The sequence below is a fragment of the Triturus cristatus genome, chromosome 12, assembly GCF_964204655.1.
Source record: "Triturus cristatus chromosome 12, aTriCri1.1, whole genome shotgun sequence".
NCBI lineage: Eukaryota > Metazoa > Chordata > Amphibia > Caudata > Salamandridae > Triturus > Triturus cristatus.
In genome coordinates, this window is record NC_140595.1 from 602,699,869 (window position 1) to 602,725,658 (window position 25,790).

General features: G+C 44.1%; 1 protein-coding gene across 5 annotated transcripts in view; it reads left to right on the top strand.

Moving 5' to 3' along the window:
- The window catches only part of TERF2 (telomeric repeat binding factor 2), a 454,983-nt gene that overhangs the window by 183,966 nt on the left and 245,227 nt on the right, over positions 1-25,790 (top strand). For all 5 annotated transcript variants that reach the window (XR_014972240.1, XR_014972241.1, XM_085638741.1 and 2 more), the window contains one exon: positions 7,051-7,197. Coding sequence is in view for 3 of the 5 variants with exons in the window: in XM_085638741.1 (XP_085494867.1) it covers positions 7,051-7,197 (147 nt within the window). In the remaining 2 variants the exon portion in view is untranslated. The remainder of the gene's footprint in view (positions 1-7,050; positions 7,198-25,790) is intronic.

Below are 25,790 nucleotides of genomic sequence, written 5' to 3' on the forward strand. Positions count from 1 at the left end.
TCTGATCAACAATACGACAAAGGAGGGTGATCTGATTGTAGACCAGGAGAGTACGTTAAACCAAAACGAGAGACACAACGCTCGTCTGACATGAGCTAAACAAGCATTTTCAGTGCAATAGGTCTCACATTACTGAAAGTTTAAGCTAATGGTGTTGCATTATTATGTGAAATGCCAATACCTCAAACTTTCAGTAATGCAGACATTTGCATGTTTCGTGGCCGACAGCAGGCACAGGGTACAATGTGAGCAAGTACCTGAAACAAGAAAAGGTTAATCTGCGATTAGTATGGTGGTAGGGGGAGGGGTTAAGCTGCAAAGCGGAAGGGTGTTGGAAGACAGAGGACGGAACAGGCGCCCTCAGAAAACAGCGCTGTGCCCAAACAAATGCACAACAAGCTTTACGTGCCGCACTTTATATTAAAAGAAAAAGGATTTTTTCGGGCCGGACTATAAGAAAGTCACGCAACTGCCATATGCGCTGCATTAAAAAAAAATTAAAACCAAAAAGGATTTGGGCGAACCGAGCTAGAACAAAGTTGCGCGGCTGCCATTATTGACGTTCAAATGCAGCATGCCACTCCGGAGTTAAGAGTAAAAAAAAAGAAAGGCGCACTGCCGTTATGAATATCCAGCTTGGCGTGCCGCGCTGGATAAAAAAATTTAATTACAAAAAAAGGATTTGGGTGAGCCGCGCTATAAGTCAGTCGCGCAGCCACCATATACACTGCATAAAAAAAAAACTATAATAGTAAAAAAAAAAAAAAAAAGATTTGGCTGAGCCGCAGTATAAGGAAGTCGTGCGGCCACCATTATTGAAGCTGAAATGCGGCATACCATCCCGGAGATAAGAGAATAAAAAAAGAAAGGCGCATAGCCGCCATGAATATCAAGCTTTGGGTGCCACGCTACAAAAAAACTTTATTTTAAAAAAAAAAAGGGATTTGGGCGAGCCGCTCTATGAGAAAGTTGCGCGGCCACCTTTATTGAAGCTCCAACGAGGCTTGCCAGTGTTCTTCAAAAGGAAAATAGTGCTCACAAATGGTAAATAGTAGATCCTGAGTAACAACACATATAACCTGGGCAATCCTTATGGAAGGGTGCAACAGGAGAAAAGCTGGTACTAAGGAGGGACCAGAAAAGAAATTACTCAAAGAAACAAAAGCATTTGGAAAAGACAGTCAAAGGAGCCAATTAAAAACATGGGCAGAGCTTAATCTCATATCCTGAATATAGCAAGTCTCGAAGAGACAGCGCAAGCGCTGCCTCGGCGAGACCTAAAAAGGAGGATAGACCTCTTCCCTTTAAACCCCCTTTTCAGAAAAAGAAGGTTGCTAATTTAGCTGTTAAGTATGCCACAGACAGTGAGAACCCTCCTCCTGAACAGGAGTTGGGTGGTAACTCTCCTCAACAGTGTGGCAGTAGTCACCATAGAACGCCGGAATCTCCACCAATTTCTGATAACGAGAGCAACTGATGCATTTATTATGGTCGAAACTGCAGATGCCCACGTAGCCCCTCCAGACAGATTTTGTCATTTGGATATACAAATTGAAGGTGACATTAAATGTACAATTAAGGTGGTATTTTGGGACAATTTAACTATGTCTTATGACATTTTCTTGGCAGAGGTCGACTGGCCCCCGCCTTTTGTTCTTGCTTGACCCCAGGGTGAGGATGTCATTCTCCCTTCTTTCTTTCACCTTGTCCCTGACGAGGTTAAACGAGCCTACGCCTCCGAACGGGCCCTTGCATGAGCCGCTGTACTATCGTAACCATACTGGTTAGGATAAAGATTCTCCTTACCTTGTTATTCCTATACGGTCTACACCTCCGGTGTATCCACAATACCCTATCAAATGGGGCGCCAAGGCCCCTGTTAAAAGAATTATTTCCCAACTGGAATACCAGGTAATAATTTAACCGTATGCCTCAAGTAAATAATCCTCTTTCGCCTGACCATTCCTGTTGCATTGTCTTAGATTACAGACATTTGAATGGTCATACTCGCACATTTGCGGTGCAAATACTCATAGTACAGCACTGATGAATAATATCGTCCGTAAAAAATATGAAACCACTTTGGACATTTCCAACAGTATTTTTCAGCCACAATTTGGCTCCAGAGAGTTTCAACTGATCTGATGTTAGCACCCAGGACTCTTGTCGATTCTTCATGAGCTTGATCTTTCCTACGTTGATGATATCTACATAATGGACAAAACATTAAACCCCCATTTGGCAAGAGTAGATTGCGATTTGCTGTACTAGGTTACAAGTTTAGTTTTAAAAAGTCTTGTATAGCTTTTCTCAGTGTCCTTTTTTTGAGATATGAACTTATTAATGAGGGTAAAAGTCTTGCCCCTCATTTTCTGGAGAAGTGTGCCCAATTACTCCCAGTGCGTTTTTTGAATTGCAGTCTCTGCTGGGATTTTTAATTTTGACAGGACATACATACCTGATTATGCACAATGTATTAAACTGCTTTATGCCATAACACGCCCTGATTTTTCCACTTCCGTCTGGACACCAGAACACGCTGCCATACTCGGATCTTTACAGTCTGATTTACTTAAAACACGTAGCCTGCATACAAGTGTTAATAACACTAACTTGTTATCTGTGTTGTGCCAGGTGAAATTGGATTTACATATGTAATCTTTAAGGAAGGTGAAACAGTACCCATTGCATATAAATCGCATCACTATTCATCTGTGAAAATGCATTTTGCTTCTACTGAAAGAATTGTGACTGCTATACAGATGGCCATCCTTCAGGAAAAGCCACTTGCTCAATGGAAACCCATTATTGTTATCTCTCCTCTGCCTACCTTTGAGGCGGTCACAAAACCCAGCGACCCTAACGAGAAAGCCCTCTGTCTCTGATGGATGCAATGGGCTGGGTCATTCACAACCGTAGATGTAGACTTCGTCTTTGATCTTTCTTTGCAAACACAAGAATTCTTGCAATATGAACATGTTAATCCTTTGCCTTCTTCAGTTTTGCTACTTGATCAATATTGAGCTGTCATTTATACTGATGGTCCTGTTCAACCTGGTATAGGTTCCAAGCAGCAGTATTCTGCTGCATGGGACATCGTTATTGGCTCTATGTCAGATGGCGTTTTCCACCCACAATCTATGTTCCAGGAGGTAAATTAGGTTATCGTGTATGACGGTTCTCTAGAACATGTCTAAAGTACAGGACGCCTAATCCATCATGGCCTTGCTTTTAAACTGTCTCTATTGGCAGTCTATCCAATTGTCCTGCTCTATAAAGACGATGAACAGTGGTGCAGTACATCCGGTCTGTTAATCTGGCCATCAGTTTCTCAGCTTCTGTAGTTACGTTTTTGCCACTATCATTCTTTGTTTCAGCGCTCTGCTCCATTCGTGTACCTTCAGCTCTCCTTCTGGCTGGCATCTACAGTTATGCGACTGGTATTTTGTATTTAGAACAATTACGTGCCTTTTCATCTTGGACAATTTTGCACCACATTGTTGATGGCATCCTTCTTCAACCCAAGTCCTTACCGGTGTGAACCTGTGACATTGAAAAGGTGCTAAGAAGAAATTTAAGGTGACTGCTGTGCATCCAGTCATTCCTAGGCGTTGCAACCAATGCCTCAGGATGTGTCTCAGGCAGAGACTCTGCTTCTGTCTAATTGGTAGTTCTACTTTCTTTCATAACTACTACATATAATAATAATAATAATAATAATATATGTATTTATGTGTGTACTGAGTCTGTCCCAAGCCCCACATTCACACCTTTGTGGACGCCAAGGTGGAAAGAGGCAATTTATTTTGTAGTGTGTTCTTTAAAACAAAGTTTACTCGCTGTCTATAATCATGCTTACTATTTATGAGGATTGGAAACTTCTACCAAGATAATCATGGCACCTCTAACACACAATCTGCCTGGAGTAGATTTTACAGGGATTGTAATTATTCTTTCTTGAATCAAGATGGATGGAATTAGCAACCCTCTGATTTATTTTGCTCTTGCGGAGTTTCATTTAATATGCGTCTTGTGTTTAAATGCATACATACCCTGTTGCAGAGATGAGATGTTATTTATAATGCAATTGCTGTGCCTGTACCTTTTAAGCGCATTTGCAACTTCTTTGAGCCAATCATTTCTACAATCAGAAATACTCAAAGAAAATTAGGCCAGAACTAAAGGCCACATTTGCAACCACTCTTTACGTTTGCGAACCAACCTGTAAACCAATAGGTGAGTTTCCAAAATTCGAAATCAGAGTGGGTCTCAGTGTGACCTAACTCATTAATACTCATGAGGTAGGTCGCAATTTGTGACTCACTATGTTTGATCAAAGTCACACTCTGTCCGCAGTCATAGGGATGGTATCCTGCAAGGGTTAGCAGATAATCATGACCGGATTGTGTTTAACTAAAGAAAATGTTTTTGCATGCAGCCAGTTTTCCTTAAAGAAAACAGGAATGTATTTAAAGGTTATCACACAGAGTTGGTATTGGTCCCATGGAACACCGCATACTCTCACTGATACTTTTTTCAAAATTCATAAAGGAGAGGTGCTTAGTGGCAGGGGTCCTCCTCCCTTTTGCGAATGGGCTACCACCCCAACTTGAGGTCTGTAACTTTTGAATAGTTCGCGACCGGAATTTCGGTTGCAAATCGTAGATAAAGCTCATTTATATGCCTCTTCTAAATGGCAAGTCGCTATGCAATCGCAAATCCATTTTAGAAGTTGGTAAAAATTTACTGATTTATCAGATGCCTTAAGTACATTGTAAAAACCTTTTTACAGTCGCAAGCAGTGATTCAGACTGTTTGGGACTGAAAATATTTAGTACTTCTGCCCCTTGTTTGCATATCAGATATAAGTATGTTATGTGCCTTCCCAATAGTAGCTTTTTTACAGGGCTGCCAATATATGTGAGGAAGAATGTGAGTCTTAGTACTATTAAATATCTTTTCTAAAACTCACTTTTGGCAATTTCCCATCACACCACAGTTGTCTTATATATGTACGTAAATGTATGGTATTTCTGTATAAAAGGCAGCAGAGTGCTGTACAGGGTCAAAGACGAGGATAAAGTCAATGAGTGATCGGAGGGGTAGCTGGGTTGTGGAAAGTTAATGCATTGTGGCGTATATTTGACTGGATTGTGTTGATTGTAACATGTTCTATTCATGATATTCAGGTTTGCTTGAGCTGGGCCTGGTAATTTTATCAGCCTAATTAAAAATCGGTTAAAGTTGTTCTTGTTTCTTTTTTTGTCATGTCAGTTTTTATTGTACATAACAAAAATGATATATAACTTAGATAAGCACATTTGTTATTAGATACTGTGACAAGTTATAAAGAGGCAAGGGGATGTGAACTAGCAATAGACAATGTATTATGCAGTTGTGGGTACAGAAAGCCTAAATGCTCAAAGGATTTAAACACAAAATAATACTCTAGTTCCAGGAACGATGACCAAGCAGCCTCTCAAAGGATGCTTGTTTATTCCTTTCTTAGACACCTTTCAGTGCTCACTCTTCTTGCAATTTTCTAATTCATTATATGACCTTGAGTGCTATACCACTTTGTGTAATCTAGCTCCCCGGCTCATTGAGAAGAGCTTTCAGACTGTCCATCTCTTTCAGAACAAATATGGAAAATGTTCTAGGATTTTGCTTCTCAGTAATTATTTCTAGGCTTTCGAAAACCGTGTGCCAAAAAACATTACAATGAGCATGACCGCATTAAGAGGTAAAACAATTCCCAACACATTCTAAATATTCGCACAAGTGCTTTACACAGATCTCAACTTTTCATGTTTTTATGGTGTCCAGTACTTAAAAAAAAAGTTTCAATGACTTCTCAAAAGTATTAAAGATAGTATGTTGTTTAAAAATAAATTATTAGAACCCCAACAACAGTTTTTGTGGGAATACCATTAATGAAAAAAACCATTTGTGAGGGAAAAATGAAAAAACTCTTGACAGGTGAGAATGGTATAGTTTATGGATGCTGTAGTCCTTTTTCAGTTTCCGCCGAAACACTGAAGAAATGCAGCACCACACATGGCCTACAACTGTAAAAGGAAAACAATAAAGAAAAGGAGCAGGGAACGATGAGAGTGGTAAAGGAACATAGAAGGGAGGGAAAAATCAAGTAATGTACAGGAAAGGGGCCTCAATTAGAAGAAGAAAAGGGAGAGAGGGCAAAAAAAGTCGAGAAAAATAAAGACGAGTAGCAAGGTAGAAGATGATGAATTTGAGGGGAGCAAGATGAGGGAGAAAATAGCGGGAAACATCAAAAGAAGGGTGAAATAACCAACTTATGGGGAAGTCTGGAGCATTAATACCAGAGGGAGGAATAAAACAAATTTAGTGTGGCAGGTGAGGGAAGGTGTAGAAAAAAGGGAAATTGGGCATTATGTGAAACTCGCAAAAACATGTAAAAGGCAATTTGAAAAAAAAAGGCATTTATTGATTTGGATTTTGACATGATGAATGCCTTTTATCTTTGATATTTCTGTTAGCCAGTTTAGATGAAATAGTTTCTCACAATTGACACTGTACAAATAATTTTTTCCAGAGGTCAAATACAACCAAGATTAACATCGTTAGCTAGCTTTCTCCTAACTTAATTATCTTTTAATCTAGGTATAGAAGAATCATCATGATTTAGGTACAGTAAATTTGCAGACCGCATTCGGCCTGTTTTAACAAAACTTAAGGTGGTGGTCCTTCTATTGTGTTAGTTCCCTAGTTTATTTAAAGAGGCATTATTCTCGGTCTATTTTCCTGAGCAAAATAATTGATTTAACCTCACCCTGTCAATATCATCTTTTGATTGTGATTATCCTATTATGAAGTCAGCCAGAAGACCGCAGAGAAGCAGAGAAGACAGCAATTGAACATTCTGATCTCATTTTCACTCTTCTCTCTTGCAGAAGAGATGCATTCATATTTTCCCAAGCAATGGGCCTGTTGTGGGATGGTGAGTGTTGGTGTCGAACTGTCTTTCACTTTTTTTTTCAGGTGTACTCATATCATACTTTATCTTCCCAGGTACTAACAAATGAACTGTCTGATATTATCTGCCAGAAGAACTTGATGCATCCATTGATACAAAACTTTAGCTACCGGATGATTAAAGAACAGATTCTGCAACTTTTTGAAAGTATGATTGATGATTCAGAGAACTTCCTAAAAGGCGTATGTATTTTAATGACTACTCAACATTCTTATGTTATGCAACCTGTATAGTACCAATCCTTTTAGCTGTTGCGTCATATGTTATGATTGTAGGAGAATGATATTAAAACTTGCCTCAGACAGCACTTAGATTTACTACCTGTCCTTGGACTTTATAGTGACATTAGTGTCCTTTTCCTGGCGATTCTGCTTTCATGTGCCTTTTAATGTACACTTTTATGTCCTGCCCCACTATAAACAATCTTGGTGTTCATCACTATGGGACCAATAGAGGATAAATGGTGCTGTGGAGGGGGAAGGGAGAGTAAAGGTATCTCAAAACATTTGATGAACCAGTAATCCCCATCGCCTGTCATTTCATTTGCTCTTAGGGACTTTTTTGCAACATGCCCTACTATTTTGTTTCCAAATTTGACCATGAGGTGAGGGAGCCAGACGGATCAGACATTGTATAAAGTATACACTTGTTTTATAATCAGCTGACTAAACATGCCAGTTCTCCCACTTACCTGCTATTTCCTCTCAGAAATTCAGAGGGACACATAGCAGAAGCAGTTTAGCTCTGTGGACGTGTACAGTGTGGACCAAATCGCCTCCCTTCTGGAAGAATTTTCTGGGGCCCTCTATATGGGGAACACTCTAACAAACCTTTTTTGGGGGGGGGGCGGGGGGGGGGCTTATTTTGGCCAACTATTGCCCCTCAACGACACTGCCCAAGATTTAATCAGTGAAGAGCTATTCTAATCATGATTAGTGTATGCCTTGTCACTGCTGGGTCTGTAATGCCAATTGGTCTCTAGTGATATTGGTAGGTCCTAGAAGGGATGCTATCATGCAAATACAGAAATCATTAGTGATATTGGGTGGGGACCTATTTGTGGCAAATCCCACTTGCTACAGAAGCTGTTTGCATAGTACGGTATCTCCTTCACAGCTGTGGCCCCACCTATGAATGGAAGGAGCTACTGTCACCATTTAAGAGCGTTGGTGTCTTAAGACAAAAACAACCAACATTCTTACAATCTCAGATCCTTAGAGAGAAGGCCCCCCCCCGAATAATATTTATTTTTCTCATTACACAGGAGAGTTTCTAGAATGTAGCATTGTTTCAAGAATTCACAAAAGGTTCTGTCAGTTTTCTGTGATTACTTATTGTGTCCCACAGTCTCCTATTATGACTGAAAGGCCTTTTTCCCTTCTCAAGAACTGTTTCTTGTTTTAACAGGCCCTTATTAGGTCTCGACTAGAGAGCACTTGTGCTGTCTCTTTGAGACATGCTCTATATACTTTGTGGGCTTCCTGCCCGCCCAATCCTTTTCATTTGTGTTTTGGAGTGCACTTTAAAAAGCCTTGTCTGCAAGTGCTTAATCTTCTCTTTATGTCCCTCCTTTTTGTGGGTTGTTCCCTCCCACAGAGCATAGCCCAATTACTTGTACCCTTACTCTTTTGTGTTTGTATGGTGGTTTTGTGCGCTATTTTTATCTTTTTGTTGAGCCACTCTATCGAGAGCAGGTTTTGTTGCTGGCTCTGTCACCTGCTCCCTCTCACCATCGTTTTTCTTCTTCCCTCTGTGTTACCCCTCCCACCCAGCACAATAAATAATCCAGAGGCCAGATGCCTTTGTCCCGTTCTGCTTCATGAAAACCTTTGACTTCAGCTAGGTAATATCTGGCATCTTATCTCGGCGTTACCAGAGTATTTCACAGGGCTTTAAAATACCTTTTGCATGCCTTTGTGAACTGGTTAACAAAGCTTTGCTTGTTTTCTTCACTGGTTTCTTTTTCTTCACACAGGCCTTGCAAGTGAACATTTTTCTTTTGTTTCTTTGCTCGTTTTTTTTCTCCTTTTTGCTAGGTTCTTGTTTCTCTCTTATTTTGCCCTGTTTATGTCTGGAGGTAACTCATGACTTAAAATAGTGTTATATTGGTATTGTTTTTTAGTATTTAAGCTATATTTGCTGCTTTCTGTCCAGATGCACCAACTAAGGAACTTTGTGGCAACTTTTCAGAGTTTGAAAGACTGATGGTTTGTAACCAGAAGCGTGTTATGGATATTTTATTGTTCTCTTTGACTAGTTTGAAACTAATGTTCCAGCGATGCATCGTGACCTAAGAAGGTGTGCACAAACTGCAAAATCTTTTATTGACCTATTCAGTCTAACAACACTTTTAGTCTTTTAATAAAACATGCTGAAACTAGGCCTTGAAGGAACATCTGAGTGGCAGACGCAAAAGCAGCAACTTTTTAAAGTCAATCTACATGACAAACAAAGACACACACAGATAACTAAGAGGACGGAAAATAATGACTTGCACAGGAGTAGCTTACTGGGAATGGATCCAGTAATTCCAGAACTGAAATTACGTTCCACTTTCTCTGATTCCGGATGTATACAGTGAGGCAATTTTTGGAAATGTAAACATCCTCCGAGTGAAATAGTTCAGAACAGTGCCCGGAGCAGGCCCTAGGAAGTCCTGTGGTGTCCCTCTGTGGATCCATCTGTCATGCAAAAACGTCTGGGTGGACGGCCAGGTGGACCCATTAGGTGTTAGACAAAAGCTCAAATTAGTTCTCTAATTCAGACATAGTTTAAATGTTGACATCTGCTAAGGCCAGACAAATATGATTGTAAGCCACTCCAACCTCTCTGGCCAACTGATACAAACACAACACTAAAATGTCCCAAAAAACAACACTGATAGAGGCTTTTTATGTATTAATAATAACGTACTTGCTGAGCAGGGACATCGCCAGTGTCAGTTGCCCTACAACTGAAGAAGGAATACAAAAAAGGCCCCTTTCTCTCCACAAAACATCAAGAACCTTCTTGGTCTGATCTTTCTTTTCAACATTGCCCTAGTATTTTACACTCCCGATTTTATTTCTTTAGTTTTCAATATATGTTTTATTGGAGAATTTGTACATTTACTTTTCGTTTTTAATGCTTTTCGTAGCATTTTTCACTCCTGTGAGGCGTTTCCAACACGTGTTCTAAATCAGCGTTACAGCACAGACAACTTTACTGTACCAATAACAGCCCTTCAAGCTTTTGGTGTCGTTTTGGAAAGGCCAAGCATTTATTTTCTCAATCACACATACGCTTAAATTTGTACACGCCGTGACAACAAATGTCTTCATTTTTATGTTCATTATGTTTAATTTTCTCACTATTAGTCCTCTGTATGTACACGTTGTACATCCTAACATTTAAATGTTATGCAAGAGGTAAAATGGATGTTTTATGCACAGGCAGATTAAGTGATTTGCCCAGAATCACAGGATGTTGAGGTGGCACCGGCACTCGAACATGGTTCCCTTGCTACAAAGTCGCAAACTCTATTTGTAACAATAGACACAACAGAAGCCTTATTTCTCGGAAAACGCACACTGTGAATGCCTGCTTTGCCATACAGTCGCATGGGCACACTGGATTATGTTCATTAAGGATGAGGCTCCTACTTCACAGTGACAATGCACTTTCTTTACCTTTTTAACATCCTTTTCTTAAAGTGATTGTACGAATAATTTGGTGTTGCTTGGGAGGTTTGTGTATGCGACGACAATTGCTTAGTCACTTAAGTTTGTGCATGCAATGACAATTGACTTCATGCTCTTCATGCTTTAATTTTTTACCATTAGTCCCCTTTATGTATAAGGCGTACATGCTTACATTTAAATATTATGCGAGAGGTCCATTTGATGTTTTGGGGCCAGGCAGATTAAGTATCTTGCCCAGAATCACAGGATGTTGGGCCGGCGCTGCGACTTGAACATGGTTCCGCCGCTCCAAAGTGGACAACTCTGCCTGTAACGATACACATAACAATGCTGAGGACAGCACTGCAATTTGCAGGCTAAATTACTGATAAGGAAGGATGTTGCCTTTTTTCTTCCAATATTTCACTGTGAATGCTTGAAAGAAGTCTCACACACACGTTTTTGATACTTAAACTGCTACGGTTCCTTTCATGTCCTGGTGGTCGCCTATGTGATTAAAACATTTGCTTTATATCCTTACAAAAGTAAGCTATAAAAAACCGACATCGTACTATGATAATCCCTTAATTTTCTTGCCCTAATGGATGTCCAACACTGTCCCAAAAGCCTAATCGTCAAAAGCATAATAATAATAATCACCTAAAAACACACGCCTGTTGAGCTCCTTCCACTTCAATTAAAAACAAACCTATTCAGATTCTTTCAGTTGTTTATTTGACTATGTTTTCTACTCTCAACCTGAAACGACTTCCTTTTGCTACCAAAGGGAAAGCATTAAATTCTGTTTTACTCACACAAACTGTCAGATTTGGGCAACGACAGTGACTGCCTTTATGTTCCTATCTTTTACATTGCATTTTTTGGATTAGGCCTCTTTAGATACAAAGCATTTCTGTTCATTTTCATACCCAAAGCTTTATTTTTCAGAAAACATTCCTTGTGTTTTTTGATTGAGGCACTCCATAAGATGGCATGTGTTTCCAAGTTGTCTCGTTAATGTGCTTCTTTCCCTTGCCTCCATGTCGCTCACTCTTATCCTTTTACCTTTGCCCCCCTCTGTGTTGTTGCTTGCCCGCCCTCCTTCTGCAGTCACTGTTGTTGCTTGCCTAAATCCGCTGTCTGTGTTGTTGCTTGCCTCCACCAGCTATCCATTATGTCGCTTTATTGTTTTATGTTGCCGCCTGCCCTTCCTGTTGTGCTTGCCCCGTCAAGCCATCCCAGTTTTGCTTGGCCTCCTTCCACCCTCCGTTGTTGCTTGTCCTCTCCCGCTGTCCAATCTAGTTACTTTTCCCTACCTGCTCTCCTCTTGCTGTCGTTGCTTACTTCCTACTGGCATCCTCATTATGCATGTTGCCCTCACCCCCACCCACCATAACAAAAACAAACGCTACAACAGAGCCAACTGTGATGCGGCCAGTGCTGGCGGCATCATAGTGTTTTTTTCTTTTTCCAACTTTCAGCCATGCTGCACTGCAGCTGTGCAAATGACTAAAGAACATTGACAAAGCCAACAGTTTGCGTAGGCGAGACCTATTGGCTTTGCCAATGCTTGTTATATTTATTATTGCCATTGTCTTTTGCCGTTTCACTCTCAACCACACATTCCAAATGTTGTTGTTTTCCCCTTAAACTATAGCTATTTAAAAACAGCAAATTGGCTTTATTTACTTTCTGAACAGATTTGAAATACATCTCAAATTGTTACTAGGAAGTAAGATGAAAAAGTGTTCTAAATCTGCTTTTACAATGTGACCTCATGCTTTGCTGCTTTTGTAAAGAAGGGTGAGGGTTTCTGTGGCATTGCAGATAATCTATTCTTGATGTTTAATTCAAAAAGAACTGTAGTGAACATTCTCTAAGGAGTTCAGCAATTGTAGAGGATCTTACTGCTGTCAGTTGAGAAGGTTCCCTCTTACTGAAGAAGTAAATTTATGTATTACTTATCACACGTTATAATGCCGACTCCAATTGGTCTTCAGGAGAGGGAGATGCAGCCATATAGAAGAGTGTGCTGTACGATCAGGATAGTCCACACTTGCACCTTTGTTTGCTTCAAGTTGACTTGGTTGCTGGATGCTACATATCCTTCTGCTCTTAACCATTGTTACAGCCTTCTCTGCTGAGAGAAGGAGAGAGGATGAGAGAGTAGTCTGATTTATTAATTTATTACATCGGTGAATTACATCAATCGTCTTTACGAAGAGGTGAAATTAAATTAATCAGCATCTGACATTAAGTTTGATGAGCACGGAGGCTGATATGTGTGTCCCTGCAAAATAAAAGGCATTGTCATTTACAAAGTGCAATAGCCTCAAAATCTCGCTAATGCGAGACCTATTGCATTGCAAATGCTTGTTTATGTATACATACACAATATGAATCGGATAATTGTATTTACATTTCTACAGAGTTTCAGTCTACCTGTGTGGATGCTGCGGAGCCGGGTTAAGAACCGCTGCTCTAAGGTGTGTTCAGTCAGAGAATAGACGACATTAGAACTGATGTTGCTGTACCGTGCGCAGGGGTGATCCTGGCCAATCAGAAGAGCCGCTGAGGGCAGCATGCTCTCTGCAGTACACCACGCAGGTCTCTGCTCAGCATTCGGGCAGCTCCTGGTTAGGACTGGCGCATGGGAGGCAACGGGGCACGTGGGGCCAGCCGACTGACTGACTTACTTCTACTGATATTACTACTGAATGCACTCTGGGGCGATAAAACTTAAGCAGTAGGCAGGTGCAGGCCATGTGCAGAGTTCCTAAACGCACAGGTTCATAAACCAGCAGAAAAACCACCGACTGAGGCCAGAGAGGAGACAAGAGACTTGTCAGTTTGGTGCCACGCTTCCCTGTAGCCAGAATTGTTCTAAACACAGTGGGAAGCGGTAGAGGCGGGCACCACCATGGTGAACAGAAAGGGAGAACGAAAGCAAGAGAGAGCTTGACAGGCCAAGTGAGAGAGGAAGGGGAGGGGAGAGAAGCCGCGTGAATGGGATGGGGAGTAAGAGAGCGAGAAATCAGAGCAAGCGGTGAGCAATGCATAAAAATGATTGGCAATTAGTAAAAGGCACCGCGTGACAAAAAGTGAGTGGGAGCCAACAAGAAAAGTCAGGGGAACAAGCGCAAGGGATGGGCACAGGCAGAAAGGCAGGTGTGCGGGATACGAATAACCCAGAGCAATAGAGATAAACAGATAGTGGTGGGGGAGAAAACCGGTGTGAGGAGAGGCGAGGATAAACGGGAGCGTGGGGAGTAAAGAGAACGTGTGAGAAATAATGTGGGGGGATGAAGGGAGAGATAAAGAGAGAAAGATGAGAAAATGAGAAAGAAAAATATTGGGCAAATAGGATAAATTAAAAGGGGATGGGTGAGAAACTGAGGGGGGAGAATGAAAAGGAGAAATAGAAGGGGAAGGAAGGTGAATAAATGAAGGGGTGGGGAATTGAAGAAAGAGGAGAGAGATAAAACCAGCATGATGGAGAATGAGAACACGTGAAACAGAAGAGAAAGGAATATGGAGAGAAATAAGGAGGACAGCTGAGAAAGAGTGGAGGGTGGAAGATGAGTTAAGTGCGAGAAAATACATAGGAGGCGTAATGCACAGGAGATAAACGAAGAGAGAGAGGGCGAAAAAAGGTAAGTAAAGGAAGTCGAGCAGGAAAGATGGAAGGCAGTGCTGCAAAATTATAATAAAGAATGTTAATGACAGGGAGGCAGGCAAGGGTGAGAGGTATTCAGCAGTCGCAGATCGCGCGGGCTCCACGCCTTCTGAAGGCGCTATTAATAGTCGCGAGCTCTTCACACCTCTCAGCCCATTATCCTGCTCTGAACCTGTCCCTGTCTCTTACCCATCTGGGAGGTCACCGTCTTCTTCCGGCGGGGAAGGACTTCGCGGCGGGGTCAAGGGGTCGCCGTGGTCGGTGGGCAGAGGCGGGCTGCCTGGAGGGGAAGTGCTGCCAGGAGGGGTCCCTGGGTTTTCGGCCAGGAGGGATGGGCTGCCTGGAGAAGGGCTGTCCGGAGGAGAATGGCTCCGGGAGGAGGGAGGGGTGACCCCCTGATGGGCCCCAGGCTCGGGCAGCAGCTCCATGAGGGTTCCGCAACACTCACCCTCGGCGGGAGGAGGCGCAGGCACCGCACTCCCGGGGGTTGCCACGGTAACAGAGGTAGGGATGCTGTCCCTGCGACAGAGATTCCTTCATGTGCCGGAGGGGAGTACCTCCCAGCTAGAGGGAGAGAGAGTGTGGGAGGGGAGCACACCTACGGCAAGTATACAGGGGCAGCGAACCTGCGACCAGCGCAGAGGAGGGGAGGGGGTGAGAGTGCACAAGGAGAGAAAGAAGAGGTGGAGGAAAAGAATATACTAGGAATGAGATGGAGACACAGCCGAGAGACAAAAAGGAGATTCGCCGATACTTGGCAGATTAAAAGGGAGGGGTTTCAAGAAATAAATAAAAAGGAGGTAAATAAATTAAATATATTACAGGCGAGAGGTAAAATGGAAGGGGTACAAGGGAAAGACAAGAGGGGTGCACAGGGGTGCGGGGGTAAAGAAAAACGGGCACGGAAAAAGTGGTAGGGGGCATGAACAGGGAATGGAAAGAAGTGCAATTGGTAGACAGAAGCAATCAAAAAACAAAGCCGCGAATGGTGCGCGCGCGCCATATGGTTTCAATTATTGCGCCCGTGTCTGGGCACGATAATTGAAACCATATGGCAGGAATGCGCGTAATAGACACCAATAGGCCATGGGCAGTGTGCCCGCCTGTGGCCTATTGTGTGCTATTTTAAAAACGAACACGCAGACAAAGGCCAATAGCAGGCCACAAAAGTAAAAACACGCACAAGCGTGTACAATTCCAGGGTCCATTTCAGAACCCCGGACAAAAGGACTCTCGCATGCGCGAGCCCTGCTGCGCAGTGCAACGCAGGGCGCGAGCCCTAAAAAAACATGATGTGCTTAGCATGTCTTCATGTCACATTAATTATCTGTGGCGTGACCGCCTTGTTTCTACAATTGGAATGAGAGCTGCACCGTGTTTAATGGGTGTGCGGCGTACAGATATTGACCGATTTATCCATTTTAAAATGTACAATAATTCTGGTTTTATTCAATGATTTTCTGAGCTAAAGGGAAAATAAATATTTTACTGCACAATTGTTTTCTATTGACTTCTGTAAACAGTCTATTTTGATTACCCATTACACCCCCCCAAAAAAACTATTTTTATTAATAGACCTTATGCTATCGCACAAGGTTGCCAGTACGGAAGCAAAATGTGCGCTTACGGCGTTTTTACAAACACCCTGAGAACCAAATAGAAGCTAGACCTGCTCAAGCACTGTTTGTGGTGGATGAAAAGAGAGTTCTCAAATATTTACTGACTCCAGTGTCATAAGATAAACAAGAAGGAGAAAATGACCTGGCTAATATAGAATTGACCATAAAGAAACTTAATGCCAACTATGGGAAGTTAGTAAATTAAGTGATGGCTATATACAAATTCCTGGTATGTGGACAGTTACCAGGTGAGACTATTGACAACTATGTACCAGACCTAAGAGTTTTAGTTTTTTTTTTTATTAGTTTATTTATACTTTTTCAAAATACAAAGCTGGCAGACAAAAGTACAGGCAGGGTATCATTGCAAGTGTACAGATGAAACCGGTACAGTAAACCAGCAAAGTTGATCTGAGGTCTAGTAAAACACGGTGAGCGAATGATCCATACATTAAAGCATTATAGGCAACATAATAAGAGACATCCAAATAATACACATTGTAGCAGCATTCAATCATAAGACAGTTTCAGAAGGGGGGGGAGAGGGTCACGTAGCAACCTGTAAAGGGTCTGAGGGGCTCAGGTGGGTGGCACAGTGTCAGGCTATGTGTTATCAAAGTCAGCAACAGGGTGTGTGAGCAGATATGTTGTGAGGGGTCCCCAATTGTCCCGAGGGTGGGAGGTAGGTTGGAGCAGTTCAACAAACGTGTACATTTGGTCCTTCCAGAATACCATATTCTGGATCCATTCCTTAAACTTAGGTGCACGTCCCCGGCCCCATTGGCAAGCAATACGCCGTTTGGCGAGGAGGAGGCTGAATGAAACGAATTTTCTGTGTTTCACTGCTATGGTTGCGGTATAACCAAGGAGAGCAAAAAGGGGAGTATGTGGGAGGTGTAGCAATGTCTTCTGTTCCAGGGCTTCCAAGACCTGGAGCCAATACTCCTGCACAACAGCGCAGTCCCATGCCAAGTGAAGGAAGTCAGCCCCTGTAGCCCCACATCGATCGCACTTATCATCACGCAGCTGAAAGCGATAGAGTTTAGCTGGTTGATAATATGTACGGTGTAAATAATTATAGTGAAGGATCCGAAGGCGGCTACTGGACGTGCTGTGCTCCGTTTGCCCGCAGCAGTAGGTCCACTGCTCCTCAGTTATAGCTAGTGCCAATTCTACAGAGTGGTGTACAGAGAGTGGTAGAAGGAGGAAACTAGATGAGGTGCTGCATCTCCAGCCAATATAAGGTGAAGCGTAGCGACTTCTGGTGGCTCTCGGGGGTAGGAAGGAGATGTTTGGCTAGAGTTTTCTTAAATACTCCCTCCTGTAGGACTGGTATTTTCGGGTGGTATGACAAGGGAAGCAATGGCGAGTACAGCATAGGGGCCCGAGTTCTTGTAACAATATGTTGCCACGCCCTAACAGTGGTAGTGATCGGGGACTGAGTATCCGCACGGCCAGCGCCGGCAGCGAAGATAGCGCCGTCTAATGGAATAGGATCTGATAGCCATTGTTCGGCCGCCACTTGAGGCATGTATCTGGGGGGGTGGAACCAGAAATGCGCGTAATGGGCCTGCGCGCAGATATAAAAAAAGATCGAAATTGGGTATGTCAAACTCCCCTTGTGCGTAGGGGCGGGTGAGGGTGTCCCACTGTACTCTGGGCAGTTTACCACCGCAAGTGAGGCGAATGAGTTCTGTCCGGAGCATCGGAAAAAAAACTCTACCCGGGTTATAGGGTATGTTCGTGAATAAATAAAGGAGTTTAGGAAGGATAACCATTTTAATTAAGGATATGCGGCCTGCAGTGGTTAGCGGGAGAGCAATCCAACACGTAACATTGTCCCGTATCCCATCTAGGGCACGGCCGTAGTTAAGGCGCATCAATTCCTCGTGATTTGCGGATATCCAGATATCGACTTATTTAACCTCGTCAGGGCACCACTCAATCGGGAAGTCCGGAGCGAATTCTGTAACTGAGGAGGTGAGGGGGAATAGTTGGGGTTTGGACCAATTTATATGGATCCCAGACAGACCCCCAAATCTCACAAATTCTCGCAGCAGTGGATTGAGGTTTGTTTGGGGTTCTCTGACGTATAACATGATATCATCCGCATGCAGAGAAATCAGGATATGTCAGAGTGCGCGGCGAAGGGCCTTATCTTGATGGTATTGTCTGACTTTAGCTGCAAGGGGTTCGATCGCCAGGGCGAACAGGAGCGGCGACAGCGGGCACCCCTGCCGGGTCCCGCGAGATATTGGGAAGGGAGGTGAGGAATGGCCATTAATAAGGACCTTGGCTACCGGCTTGGTGTCGAGAAGACGAACCCAGGATATAAACCCCTGCGGGAAGCCCATGGTTTGTAAAATTACAAAGAGGTAGTCCCATTTCACCGAGTTGAACGCTTTTGTGGCGTCAAGGAATACAGCGTCTAGGGGTATCTTTGGGTCTATCGTATGAAGAGTGGAGAAGAGCGGGCCGTGGGTTCTGTGAGGTCACCCGGCCAGGGACGAAACTAGCTTGGTCGGGGAGCACCAGCTTGACCATTAATAGGCTGAGACGATTAGCTAAAATTTTTGCAAGGATTTTGGTGTCGGTATTAATTAATTACACCAATTGTCAATTGGTGTAAAAAGGAATGCAAACAATGAATAGAATCCCCCTCCCTCCCCCCACCCACAGCGGCACCCCAAATGTGCTGGCAGTACTACCATCACCCAACACAACGAACACATTGCAACAATGCAATAAGGAAAGAGTCATTATGCAAAAAGAGTGTTCTAAGGGGATCTCCCAAGTGGGGGTACGCCAGTGTGCAACGAGTGCCTCCCCCAATGCTGTTGGTCAAGGGGGGGGAGGGTACTTGGCAAGCAGACTACGAAGATCAAACAACCGCCAGCTACATCCGAATGGCACATTTGAAAAAAAGGCAGCATCAGGTGGGGAAACAGTTCATACCAACATAAGCAATATTAAGGTGATAACATGCAACAGTGAGATGATACAGTCATTATGCATACAGCATCAGCACTTATCTATGATTTGAGAGAAGAGCGTGGGGCGGTTTAGTCCAAAACAAACAAGTTACGGTGAGAGTGCATATGGCTTCACATCGCCCCCCCAGAGTTCCCAGCAGTAGGGCCGGAACGACGGCAGGTCGGGCATGCCTCAGAAATATGAGGCCAAACTACAACTGGGTTAAGAAGCTCATCATGGGAAAGGAAGAGAGGGGTCTATTTACGGCCAAAGAGACAAAACGGTGAAGTTCAGTCAGCACTCAATGATGGCGATTAGGAGAGGCGATCCGGAGACTCTCTCGTCTGGGTGTACTTTTGGACGGTACGAAGGAAGTCGTCCACCTGGCGTTCATTTGTGAAGAAGTGGTGTTTATCTCGGTAGGTGATTCTCAAACGAGCTGGATATAGCAGAGCATATTCAATCTGGAGCTTGCAGAGTTTTTGCTTAGCCGGAAGAAACTTACGGCGGGCCTCCTGCACCGCCTTCGTGAAATCGCGGTAGATTGAGAAGCTGGTGCCATCAAATTGTAAGTTCTGGTGATCTCTGGCCAGCTTCAGCGCAGTGTCCCGATCTCTGTAATTTAGGAGGCGTGCAATTATCGGCCGCGGGGTAGCTCCCAAAGCTGGGCGTGGCCCGAGGGATCGATGTGCCCGCTCCACTATGAACTGAGAGAAGAAGGCGTCTGCTCCGAAGGTGGTGCGTAGGAGTCGTTCGAGGAAGTCCTCCAATCTGCCAGTATTCATGCTCTCAGGAATTCCGGTAATGCGGATGGTGTTGCACCGGCTTCTAGCTTCCAAGTCCTCGTTCTTGGCCGCGATTACCTTTAAGAGCTTATCCATCTGGGCCATTTGGCGGTTCATCTGCGAGGTGGTGTCCTCCGTATCCGAGATATGCTTCTCTGCCTCTTTGAGTCGTTCATCTTGCTTCTCCACCTTTAGGACTATGTAGTCCATGCGCGTGTTCATTGAATCCATTTTATTGGAGAGGTCGGTCAGGCTGCGTCGCATGTCCAATAATAGGGATTTGACCTCGTCTTCCGGAGCTGGCGGAGGGGCAGAGGAGGACGGGTTAGCCGACGGGTCTGCATCCTCAGCGCAAGAACGTGTGACAGTTTTCTTGGCATCGAAGGGAAGTTTAGTCTGGTGACCCTCGGGTTTCCCCGTGCTGACTGTGCGGCGGATAGAGTGACCTGGCACAGGGGGGAGGCAGACTTGCTCCTCTACAGTAGAGTTAGCGGCGGTGTGGTGATAAAGGAGAGGGATGCCAGGCTAGATCCAAACAGAGAGAAGCAAAGGGTCAGCAGCACGGTGCAAGGTGGCAGAGGCAGAGGATCAGTTATGATGGCGGCAGTTGGTTGGAAGGAGCAAAGAGGCTTAACCGTGAAGGACCAGTAGATCGGCCCCTGGTGAGGAATCAGAGTACAGTGTAGCTAGAGCGGCGCACAGACAGCCACCTCAGTGTGTTGGTCAAGCAGCACTCCGCAGAAGAAACATAGGGGGGGAATAGCGCGTTCCAGCTTCGTGCAGACCCGTGCGTAGTTCCAGTCCAGGCTCCTCTCACCGAGGTATAGGGCACAGGTTGGCAAAATGCTGAGGCTCAGGCAGGGGTATCTGTAGGGTCCGCGCTAGGATGGTGGCAGAGCCAGCCAATACCAAATGATCCTATCAAGCTCCCATCAAAGACGGCAACATGAGCGGCCTGCAGACCTGCCAGAATGGAGGTATCTGGCGCCAACCACAAACAATGGCGCCGGATGATACAGCATGCATCAATAACGGCAGATAGGCCGCCCTGCAGCGCGAGTGGAAGTGTCCCACACTCACAGCAAATGCCCAGGACAATTCCAGCGGAGGCGGCACAGAAAATGCACGGAGTGGGGGGGGGAGCTGGACTTCAGTAGCCGCAGCGCACCACAAGGTAGCCGAGGAGTCCAGGAGCAGCCATGATGAGCGGCAAGTCAATTGGATAAGGGCGACGCGCCAGGGGGAGCGTACGAGCTCCGGCCGCCTCACCGTATAGGATTTCATGTCTTGGTGCTGAGAGACTGGTTTTCCCCGCCGTGAAGAAGGGTATATCAGGTAGAGTTGCCGGCAGTGCTGGCGATCATCCGCGGCGGGGGGGCGGCAACTTCACAGGCAATGCAGCCCAGCCACACGTGTGAAGCCCCGGCTATCTCGTAGCCAGCACAGCCGTCCGCGGATCGCTGCAGGGTCTCACCGCTGTCCCCGGCGGGCTTCCTCAGCTGATAGCGGCGCCGGCAGGTGCTCTCAGGAGTTGAGTTTAGGACGATAGGTAGCTGGTGACATCAGTAGGTTATTCCCATCTTGTGGTAGAAAGCTGTGGTCATTTAACCAGGATAAAAGGCAAATCAATTAGCCAAGTGTCCAGAGCCTCTCGGGCATGCAGCTATCTTGGTCGTGCGCCACCTAGCGCCCCCCTAAGAGTTTTAGTTGACACTTGTAATTATGGACTATTCCAAGATGATATGAAGAGAGATCAGATAGCACCCACGGCAAACAAAACAAAAATAGTGTACCAATGTGAAGCAATAGATGAGGATATTAAAGAACTTGTGGTAAAGTCTAATGTTGGAAAAGTTCAAGAGGTCAGACACATAGAGCAGAAGAGCATGGGAATAATGGGCAAAAGTTAAAAAGCCAAAAACACTGGCAGGATGAAGAAACAGGAGGGAGTAGAATACAGGTATATTTAGGTGCTGGTTTAGTGGACATGTGGCAACAGACAAATTGTGTCCTTAAGTAGGACATATTTGAAGCAAATACAGAGGTAAAGGTCATTATGAAAAAGTTTGCAAAATTCCTGATTGGAAAGGAACTAGGTAGTCAAGGAGGTTAGCGATTTAAAAGAGGAGTTCATTCTGGATGTTTTTGAGGTAGGACTGGCAGACAAAAAGGGCCTGTTTTTTTACATAAAAATAAATGGAAAGTTAGTGACAGACATGGCGGTTTCGGGATCTACAAACTTATTTATAAGTGATGAGTAAATGGAAATTTTGAAAACAAGAAATTACATCCTCTAGATTTTAAGTTAAATGGTTATGACAATGTTGATGTTTAAGAATATTTTGTAGAAACACTAGAGTTTTAAGGAAAATGTATTTATTCAAAGGTCTATATACACTGGAAAGGTTCCTGTCTATTGGGCTGGTCACAACAGTGCGATCTTATGATCAAATTGAAACCAAACCATTCCAAACAAGTGTTAGAGTATAAGGGTAATGTGTGAGGTGATAAGGATAATGGTGGAGAAGTTACAGAGAATACAGAGGTAGACAAACAGATCAGTTCTGGGAATTGTCTTTGAGAAATTGCATCTCTTAAAGGGATTGTCACGTAAAATGTTTTTGAGGAATGGGGCCAGTCCGAATGTTTGTAAAGTCAGAAGTGTGCTGTTTTAATGAGTGATCATCTCAAGAAAGAATTGGACAAACTACATATAGATGGAGTCATATAGGAGATATAATTTTCAGAGTGTTTATTGCCAAACTGTGTATAGATTCACAGGAATTAAATAAGTGGGTTTAGATGGGCAACTGTTCTAAACCCACTTTTAATGAATGGTGGTCTAAGCTGTGTGTTTCTGAAGTATTCAGCAGCTTGCATTTATCATTGGCATACCACCAAATAGCTTTACATAATGAATCAATATATCTAACACTGTTTTATTACTCCTGAGGGTGCTTTTAGGTACAAGCTCGTGCCTTTTGGATTAATTTAAAAATCTACTTTTTTTCAGAGAGTAATTCACCATATTTTCAAGGATGTATTGAATGTAATGTATTTTCAATACGTCATTTTGATATATGGCATAAGCGAAGAAGAACATGATTTAACTTTTTATAGAGTGTTACTCAATTTTAAAAGAAAAGAGTTTGACTATTGGGCTAGTTTGGTGGAAGCAGTAGTAGGAGCTCAAAGCCCATCTGATAAGGAACAACACAATCTTTCATCGGTTTAGCTGAATTTTATGTGCACTATGTATGCAAATTTTCAGCAAGACCGCACACATGAGAAAACTACTAAAGAATGAACATTTTGTGTGGGATTAAAGTCGCAAAAATGTATCTAAAGAATTGAAAAAAGAGATGACTAATGCATCTGTGTTGAAATTGTTTGATACACGCCTTAAAACTGAACATGACTAATAGCTGTGGGAAATAGTAGCTTATGCATCAAGACCATTGAAGTGTGCGGAACATAAGTATTCACAGGAGACTTTGGTGTGTTATTGGGGAATGGAACATTGCCACCAATATGTGTGGGGAAATTGCCACTTGTGGATTTATTGACATCTAAGAGAGGTGGAAGAACAACACATAGAACAGCCAAGTGGCAATTCCGAATGGAGGATTATAATTTCGAACTGTACTACATACCAGGCTGCAGGAATGTATTGGCTGATAGTCTATCTAGGTTGCAAATTGACATGAAGCCAACTGAAACCAGGGACAAGGATGATGATTTGATAGCTACTAACATATTTGAGGATGCACAAAAAGTATGGAAGGAAGAAGAATGGTTGCAACGAATTGACAAAGAGAATGTCATGAAGAGTGTGATTGATTATGCAGTTTTTTTGGCCAAGATGGCCGTGAAAAAGTGATTTGGATGAAGTGCAGAAACATTTAGGTGTGATGAATGAGCTGAGTGAGCTGAATATTTGTGAAGAAGTGTTGTTCAAAACCAAGTATTAGTGGTACCAAGCTCTATAAGGGGAAGGGTGGTAGATTTTAGTTCACAAAGGTCATCCAGGTATGAGTGGAATGAAATGTAGATTGAGAACAGATTTCTGTTAACAGAAAGAGAGGGTATATATTTGCTTGAGTGTTATTGGAGTAACAAATCGCAGAAGACAACCTTGTATCCCAGTGAGGAAATTTCAAGACCTGTCAAGCCATACAACAAGATTGGCTTTGATCATGGGTACTCGCACCTTTTCCCAGACGCCACAAAAGTTGGTGTATGATGTGACCGAGGGCCGCATTGATGGCAGCAGGGTGGCAATTGGGATTGTGGGGACAGGGGAGGGAGGGTGGGGAGAGAGAATTGGCAGTAAGGTGAGTGTAGGGGAAATTAAGCATTTATAGCTAGTGTCTGAATTATACAATGTGATACCAGAAACTTGGGATTAATCCCAGCTTCTCTATTTAAGTAAATTGTGTGATCCTTGGCATTTGTTTTATTTCACTTTTCCTCCTTTTTGCATAGGAGGGGACCTTTTGGAATCGATCAGCATTTTGGCCAAAAACGTGCACGTTTTGCATTGCTTTCTATTGCAACGCGTGCATGTTTGGCGTTTCCCTTGCGGGAGCGAGCTTTGGCGCCATCTGTTTGTAATTATGTTGAAAACAGATGGTGCCCCTCCTTGACCCGCAAGGGAAACGCTGTGTTTGTCTGGCCGTGTCAGTTGCCTTTCAATTTGATGGCACTGCCGCATGCCGCACCTCTACCACCTTCTGCCGTTTCGGTCTTTGTCCCTCCTGTGCTGCGATTGACTCTGTATATTTTTTATGTTTTATTTTGTTTTGTGCTCTTCCGCACTATATTAACTTATATTTTCAGCTGGCTAAAAGAGATATCGCTAAATGGCGGAGGTTACCCTTTCCTCCTCTGATAGCTCCCTGGAAGCAGTAATACGATACAAAATCTAAAGCATTTTATTTTATAGTGCACGGACACGCTTGACTAGGACGAATGAGTATATGAGCCTGCAAACAGAAATTAATATCAGTGTTTGAAGGGCCGATGAAGTTTTTTTTTCTCAGCAAGAATCAAATGCCTTTAGAAACCAATACTATGTTAGAACTGAGAACCTGGATAATATTCAGCCTCTTTTTGCTCTCCCATGGGCCGCCTTCGAGATCCTCCTTTCCTTATGCATTCTGCCAGCACCCTCCTACCCAATAGTCGTCCACCACCACGTCCACCACCATGTCCACCACGTCCACCACCACATTCACCACGTCCACCACCACGTCCACCACCACCACGTCCTTCACCACCACATCCACCACCACGTCCACCTCCACCACGTCCACCATCACCACCACGTCCACCATCACCACCACGTCCACCACGTCCACCATGTCCACCTCCACCACCACGTCCACCACCTCCACCACCACGTCCACCAACACCACGTCCTCCACCACCACGTCCTCCACCACCACGTCGTCCACCACGTCCTCCACCACCACGTCCTCCACCACCACGTCCTCCACCACCACCACGTCCTCCACCACCACCACCTCCACGTCCACCACCACCACCTCCACGTCCACCACCACCACATCCACCACCACCACATCCACATCCACCACATCCACATCCACCACCGCCACCACGTCCACCACCACCACGTCCACCACCTCATCCACCACCACGTCCACCACCACCACCACGTCCACCACCACCACGTCCACCATGTCCACCACCACCACCACGTCCACCACAACCACGTCCCCCACCACCACATCCACCACCACCACCATCCGTGACAGGTAAAGTGTCGCTGGAGGGCAGGGGTAATAGGAGGGTCAACCCCGGCTGTTCATGGGACATTTAAGGATGCATTGGGTGCGAGAAGACGGGACTAGGGGCTATAAGTATTACACCAGACCCAAGATACATTTTGAAGGGGCGCAGTGTCACAGGGGCTCCTGTAAAAGCACTCGCAGCATCTCTACCTCACAGTGGCTTACCTGCACGAGCCACTCACTCAAAACAAGCATTGGCATAGCCAATAGGTCTCGCCTTTGGGACCTTATAAGTGTTTAGCCATGCAAC